The sequence below is a fragment of the Podarcis muralis genome, chromosome 2 (genome assembly GCF_964188315.1).
Source record: "Podarcis muralis chromosome 2, rPodMur119.hap1.1, whole genome shotgun sequence".
Classification (NCBI taxonomy): domain Eukaryota; kingdom Metazoa; phylum Chordata; class Lepidosauria; order Squamata; family Lacertidae; genus Podarcis; species Podarcis muralis.
The window spans coordinates 35,816,530-35,824,380 of NC_135656.1; the positions used below are offsets into that span (position 1 = coordinate 35,816,530).

General features: G+C 45.2%; 1 protein-coding gene across 3 annotated transcripts in view; it reads right to left on the reverse strand.

Annotated features, from left to right (window-relative positions):
• Nucleotides 1–7,805, reverse strand: part of QRICH2 (glutamine rich 2) — a 40,926-nt gene extending 33,121 nt beyond the window's left edge. For all 3 annotated transcript variants that reach the window (XM_028717000.2, XM_028716999.2, XM_028716997.2), the window contains exons 1-4: nucleotides 6,700–7,805; nucleotides 1,898–2,002; nucleotides 1,102–1,173; nucleotides 362–475 (exon numbers count right to left, since the gene is read on the reverse strand). In XM_028717000.2, coding sequence (XP_028572833.2) covers nucleotides 362–475; nucleotides 1,102–1,173; nucleotides 1,898–2,002; nucleotides 6,700–7,473 — 1,065 coding nt within the window. In that variant the 5' untranslated portion in view covers nucleotides 7,474–7,805. The remainder of the gene's footprint in view (nucleotides 1–361; nucleotides 476–1,101; nucleotides 1,174–1,897; nucleotides 2,003–6,699) is intronic.
• Nucleotides 7,806–7,851: the final 46 nt, after the last annotated feature.

Consider the following 7,851-nt stretch of genomic DNA (forward strand, 5'->3'; position numbering starts at 1 on the left):
GTCCAGAACAATCTATGTGAGCCACACACTAGCTTGTCATCAACTTTGTTGCATGCTTATTAAATACAAAAGGCAGAAAATGAAGCCCCACATTGGGCTGATCAGAGGCCACTGAAAATTAGCACAAAATAAATGTTACCCCCACCCCTGGAACTGGCCATAAGGTGATGAAGAAATGTGCTTCATGGTGCACAGATTGTACGTAGAAAACTCTTTTTGTACACAATAATATAGGTCTAAGTGAAGGCGATAAATAGGACATGAAATTCAACATATAAAGGATGCATGCATTGTCTTGGTATTTTTCATGTGCAAACCTTTTATCCTCCAATCTTCATTTTGCTACACAAATCATACTCACGGGAGATGGGCTCCTCTTCCCTTTCACAAGGACGTCCTCTAGAACGTCCCACCGCACCATATTGCTCATCTCCTCTGGGGAAGGAAACTGGCTCAGCCTCTTCTCTAAGTCTTTCTACAGACAGACAAAAACATTAAAGAGGTCACACTTTATTCCCCATGAATAGTATGGAAGAGGCCATTGCAGCCACCTTCATTTATTCTTCATTAGGAACCCTGGCTATGTAGAGGTATCAGATGACTAGGATACATACCAGCGAAGAGCTAGTGGGTACATCAAACTATGGGACAACCCTTTTTGGAGAAGTGTCAACAGGGCGGGGATGGGAAGGTACTGAATGTTACAAGACACACACACATGGGGATTAGCAGGTGCTGCTTAAACTAACCAGTGAGGGTACATCTTCAAGGCAGCTTCTGATGCTATGAATCTGATACATTAGCACAAAGCTGGGAGTACAGAAAATGAACAAATCATGTGCCAGCGAGTGGCTGGGTTCCCCGCTATGGACAAATTGAACACTGTATGCTAGTCTGACACTGCAGATGTGCTGGAACAGGCAGGGTGGAGAAGTAGGCTTGGGACCAGTGTGGACGGAATTTGCCAATGCCTATTGACCATGGCAATCTGATAGGTCCCTGAATTTACTTCTGGTCCTCTGCAAAACTAGCACACAGCAGGGAGAGGTTGCTATCTGCATGGAGACTGGTGTTCTGTAGAGGAGCTGTGTGGGAACATACCACTTCGTTATCCAAACTTATCTGATCACTTAAGCAAGTCTTCAGTCGATCGTCAAATGCATGGGGGTCCAACTGCAAAAGGAAGGAAAAGATAATTTAGGATTTCCCCAGGCTGCTCAAGAATAATGTATGAGTGCAAACACGTTCTAATATTGTAAAAGGAGCACTGCAAAAGTGAGCTTGTTTTCCCCACACTTTTAAAATACAAGAGGTGAGCACCTGGGGAAAAGCCTTGCAGGGAAAATAAAACTCAGGCACCTTTATGCATGCCCAGTTCACAGCAAATGCATAGCTCAGGGGGCCATTTTTCCTCCCAACAAACCTTTGGGGACAGGAGCAAACATCACGTTTCCAAGAGAACAAAGAAACAAAAGCACAGCCCAGAAACCTGAATTGCTCTCATGGGATTGCCTCTGGGGATGTATCTGGGTATTCAATATTGCTCAAAAATACACAGTATTAAGCATAGCATCCCAGTGCCTGCTATGAATATGCCAGGTTGAGTTTTGGATTGCCAAGGCTGAGAACGGCTTCTTCCAACACTTCCAGACCTATGGCTAGGCCTTGGTCAAATAATACACAATGACAATCAGCCCATTTCTTTAACAGTAGGTCTCCCCAATCATATATCAAAATGGGAGCAAAGTTCCACTTTGACAAACACATTGAACATGTGGGTCAGACTGCTGAACCTCTCATCCTCTCAGTGTTGCTTTCCTCCTGAACTCTGAGGGGTTAGGTGGACCCAACAGGAAAAGTGGTTAAATAGAAGGAAATAAGGCATGGACTAGTTTACCAATGCTAAGTGATCCTTGATTTTTTGTACTTCATCCTCTAAATTAGCTGTGGCTGCCTTCATTTTGCCAGCCTCATCTATGACATCCTGCAACAAAGATATGGCCTAGAAAACAAAAAGAGATACAATATCAGTGAAAGGAATGAATGCATGGACTCCTCTAAATATCAGCCTAAATATAATTTCCAACTGACAAGAAGCTACCATGTGTTTCCTAATGTCTCTGACTGCCAAAGACAGAAGACATGCTGTAGGAAACCTATTTTCAGCTCTTACAGAGCCCATTCCCACTTTACTCTAAGCAGCCTACGCTGGAGAGGAGCTGTTTCCCCAGGATAAACTACATCCAAAAGAGGAAAAGAGGGAACAGCATCAATATAGCCCCGCAAAAGCCCACCACCTACTGCAAGGTGGTAGGATAGAATACATTGAGCAAGGGCAAGGGGGACCTCCAACAATTTTTTGATGCCCAATATGTTTTAACCATTGGCTTTTCTGCAGAGGCAACAATATTTTTCTAAATTTCAGTATAAGAAAGTCAACTATCTTCAAGCAGGTACAAACTCTTTATCTTGAAATTCAGATATTATTGCCTTCGAAAGAGTGCTGATGCACAGGAGCACCTTAGGCATCTAAAATAGGGCTGCCATACACCTGGGATTTAAAAGGCGGAATTGACGTCCAGGGGGATTTCTGGCAAGTCATTAAAAAAAGATTGCGTTTCTTTGGCGTTTTTGTAGAAAAACAACTTTCAGGGGGACCTTGGTTCTTACTTCTGAAATATGGCAACCCTATCTATAACACTTGTCAGATCCTATCCCAGCACCTTCAGATTTGCACACAAACACCCGACTAGATCTGTACTCCAGGATTAACATAGGGGATTGGCATTAGACATCTGACTATACTCTGGAGCCTTCTGGTCCTGACCACTACTGCCCATTCAGCCTTGCTCTCCAAGTGAGTAAAGTAAGGAGAAGGAGCAGTAACTTCCACAAGCTTTCTCTTGTCCCTCTGGGAAGTGGTGCAGATTAGGTCCAGAGGAAGAGACAAGTGAATGGGCAGTGGTAAGAAGGAAGTGGGTGCCGTCAGAGATCTTGCCCAAGCCCTTCCAAAAATAAAACCTAGAACCAGGACAGCTTTCCAGCAGGACTGCTACACTTCCCCTAAAGAGCTTATTAGCTTCATAGGGATGATGTGGTGGTTGCGGAATAAAGATACTGGTTTTCTTCAACCCTGCTTCCTCCCTCCTTAAATAGTTTACCTGCCTCAAGTTGTATGTGCCTCTTGATTCTGGTGTTATGAAGAGTCACATTTAGCTATTCCCTATGTACTTCCATGTACATAAGGAAAACAGCATAGCTTTCAGTTGCACCACAGGAGATGCATGGTAATTCTTAGAAAGTTGGTTTGGAGCCAGAAGAAAACCCAGCAGAGCAGTCTTAAGATTCCAGTAGGATTATGTGGATTTGGGGAGGGGGGGGGGGGAAATAGTCAGCTAGCTTGCTCACCAGGACATGAACAGAATAAAGGCAACATTCTCAAAGTAAGTTTCTAGTTCTCCTGTTGGCTACAAAAACAAACCAACCATAAAATGTGCTTGCAATATGTGCTGTTATTAATGTCCCTCAAGTTCATTCACACACATGTCCACGGTGAGGAGCTTTTATGTCATGGTATTGGTTGTCTTGACTAATCTGATAAGGCCTAGGCAATGAATCATCTACTAAAGGAAATAATCAAGTCTCTGTCTTGCTTTGTTGTGGGAGCCTCCCCAAATAGGAAACCAGGAAATAGTAGTTCAAATTCACTAAATGATTACATTTCCTACCACCCTCTTCAATGCACTAGACACCAGGAGGTTAGTTGAAAATCAGAACAGCAGCTATCTCACTAAGAATTCAAGTATAGACTTGTCCCAGGCCTTTGCCAGATGCGACTGGACATAACAATTTGCTGCTCATTAACTCATAGGCGGTTTCACACAGAGCTTGCCCAGTCATCACTATCCACTCTGAATCTGGAATACTTATGAGCATGTACTTATTGCTATAGCTCCCCTCATAGACTAGTAGGGGCATGTTGTCTGGGGAGACTCTATACTGCAAAATGCTCCTGTTCCTCTTATCTAATGAAACATAGAAATCTGATAAATATTATATACGCTGATTAATTCAATTTAATATACCACTTTTCAGTTGACTCCCACAAAGCAGTTTACATTAAAATCTTAAAACAAGAGGCAGCAATTAAATCTATAGAATAAGCCAGCCAAGATAATCTACAAGAGGGATATTTTTTGAAAGCTACATCTCCTCTTCCCACAGGTAAAGAGGTTCTTTGAGTAGCCCTGGGGTGGCAGTTAAGGGAGGGAGAGGTCACCTCAACTCCAATACTGGGAACCAGGTTGTAGGCAGCTCTCCAGGCCAGTTTGTCTTTAGTCTCTCCTCCCTTCAAGGCAAGATGGTCCTCAGAAGGCCCCATAGTGGTGGATAGTAGAGATGGAAACCACCTCACTCACTCTCAAATGTCTGTATGTGAGTGCATGTCTGTGTCCAGAAGGACTGGAATTCAGTCCCAGATGGCGAAAACGGAAAGTGGAGCCTTCAGTGCTCCTAGCGGTGATTGGAGCTCAACACACACACACACACACACACACACACACACACACACACACACCACCTCTCCTACCAAAACTGCATTCATATTAATTTGTTATCAACACTATACAGACGATAACCAGACCTAACTAACTGGAAGGCTGCCTGATTTAAAACATCCTGGTGTGTGCATCAAAGAGATGGCTAGAACTAACAGGCCAAAGCCAGGCCAAGACATTTTGTTGCCTGAGGTGAGGGAGAAGATGGTGCTCCCCTTTTCCACATACAAAAGGCCCTTCAACTGGCGGCTGAAACTTACTCCAGTGCTGGTTGACAGAGACAGCAGCAGCATCCTGAGAGCAGCAGGTTAGCTTAGGGGGCACAGGGCAGACTGCATGGCAGGACTGGGGGGGGTGCCGTTACTGCCCCCAAAAGCTCCCTCACTCTGCCACAGAGGTGGAAAAGCTCAGGCTCAGGGACCAAATGTGGCCTTCTAGAATTCCCTGTCTGGTCCTCAGGACTCTCTCCATGCCACACCCTTTCTCCCTAGGCCCCAGCCCTCCCTGCCCCTGCTGTGCTCCTTCCTTGACTGTTTTTGCCTTGCTGGTCCTTGAACTCTGATAATGCGTCTTGCTTGCCTAGATAGAGGGGATAGAGAAGAGTGTGGGAGCATGTGTAGAAACTAGTCTACTGTACAAAGATGAGATTTACATTGCAGTGGTACCTTGGGTTAAGAACTTAATTTGTTCTGGAGGTCTGTTCTTAACCTGAAACTGTTTTTAACCTGAAGCACCACTTTAGCTATGGGGCCTCCCGCTGCGCCGCCGCTGCACGATTTCTGTTCTCATCCTGAAGCAAAGTTCTTAACCCAAGGTAATATTTCTGGGTTAGCGGAGTCTGTAACCTGAAGCGTATGTAACCTGAAGCATATGTAGCCCGAGGTACCACTGTAATTGCTCCACCACTGTAATTGTTCTGGACTGGTCCCATCCACTAGTGGCATGTGGCTCCTGGAAGACTGCCCAGATAGGAATGTGGCCCTCAGGCTGAAAAATATTCCATGTCTCTGCTCTATTTAATGTTATTCCTATGCACGGAATACAGGGAACGGACTCCTGCCCACCCAGCTGGGGTCTCAGCACAAGCCAGAATAAGCCAGCTTCTAAATAGCAAGAGATGAGTCTCTACATGTCCAGCTCACTGGAGCATCTAGAACTAATGGAAACTTAAGGAATGCAAGATATTTCAACTGCTCCTGCAGTTGCCTGTTGAAAAGCTTAGCTCTGCTTGGAGACAATCTTGGCATAGCATACCTCACAGTTCACAAACTGAGCTGTCTTTGGTTCACCAATTCTAATGCAGGGAAAGATGTTCAGGGCAGAGGGTGGGGGCACACAGTGTTACTGGCATCCATCCAGCTTTCCACTTTAGCCAGTCCCAGTGCTCCTTTGACAGGTAAATCAATGCCTGTCTGGTGTAACTTAGCAAATCCTCTGGATTTCTCAGAACTTTAGCAAAACAATGATTTCTCTGTTGCCAATGACTTTACGAAGCACTACAAGTAACAAAAGCTTTGGCATGCACTGTTTTTGAAATGTATGAACCAACATTTTAATAATCAGTCGCTTGAAAAATTATTCAAACTCTTAAGTCAAAAACGTAAAACAGGAATTAATACTAATTCTGGAAATTTGAAGGTGAAGCTTGTATTGACAAGGAACCTAGATGTAAATACCAAGTGAATATTTGATGCATTTTCTTAAGGGTTACTAAATGATTCCATGGGGAAACATTTATTTATGCTTCTGTTCATAATTCCAGGAGGCATCACCTCCACGGAGGAAGCTTCAGGTACTGCCGAGATCTGCACAACAGATCTAGAATCACGGTGCAGCAGTTTATGGTGTTTGCCAACACAACATCACTCCAACACAAGTTGACAGTTAAACATCTTTGGGGCGGGGTGGAACTTTCAGAAAGGAATGATTGACAGCTTGCTGTACTGTATCCCTGCAGCGAGTTAGGCCTTTAAAGGAAAAATAACCAAACCAAAACAGTCCTCGTGCCTCCTTTGAAAACTAGTCTAAAATTAATATTGTTCGCAATCGCTATAAAGGGCACTCTTAACTCAGTTCCGATGTAACCTTTGCATGCCCCTGTAATTTCTACAATCTGGGTGTGTGTTTTTAATCGTTCACATACCTTGTTGATGCCCTCTTCATTGGCTTCAACTTTCTTCTGCAACTGCATCGCTTGCCATAGATCGGCCACAGAGCCACTCCTGGCTTTATCCATCAAGTCGGTACCCGAAGGCAGCTTCTCTAGGCCAGACATTTGCTGTTCAAACCCTTTGACCCGCTTTCCCAACCCCTGCACTTTCCCCTGGACTCCCTGCACTTGATCTTGCATTCCTTGGACCTGATCTTCCACCCCTTGCACCTGATCTGCCATCCCTTGCAGGTTAGCCTGCAGCGCAAACATTTTCTTTTCCAAGTCGTCAAGGCGAGATTCTATGTCTTTGTCTGGAACCCCCTTTTCCTTCCTGGGCCTGCCTTCTTTGCCTTCCTTGCCCTCTAGGCCTTCTTTGCCTTCCTTGCCCTCCAAGCCTTCTTTGCCTTCCTTGCCCTCCAGGCCTTTGCCTTCCTTGCCTTCCTTGCCCTCCAAGCCTTCCTTGCCTGGCCTGCCTTCCTTGCCTGCCCTGCCTTCCCGGCCCTCCTTGCCTGCCCTGCCATCCTTGCCCTTCAGCAACTCTTCATCGGACAGTATCTCCCCAACCCCCGTCTCAATAGCCTCCGGCATGTCTGGCTTGGATGGCGGGCCCCGATCCACCTTGACCTCCGTCATGGCATCCTGGATTTTGAGGTACCTGAGGATGGCATGGAGGAGGGTGTGGAGGGCATTGAAATTGACATGGCCAACTTCGGGAGTCCCTATGGAGATGTCCGCCAACTCGTACAAGGTGACTTTCAGAGACATGTCTGCACCCCTTTCGACCCACCCTTCGCTTTGCGACAACCGCCAGCTGCCTTATTTCAGAAAAATAAAATATTCTTTTAAGAAATAACAAAAAACAACCCCGTCCTAATCTTTTATTAACCCCTATGAAAATATAATGCCGGGATGGGAAGGCAGTTCAATAAATAAAAGCTCTTCCCTTTTTTAAAAACAAGGAATATCTGTCTGGAGTATTTATTTATTTTTAAGCCCAATTTATTGTAAGCCCATTCCTGAAAGTGAGCAGGCTCGCGCCATAAAGGGATGAGCAGCGCCTCTATCTCGCTTTATCTTCTTGCTCTATTTGCCTATCCTTCTCCCCGCCCGCCCCCCCTTAAAACGACCACCCCTATTTAAAGG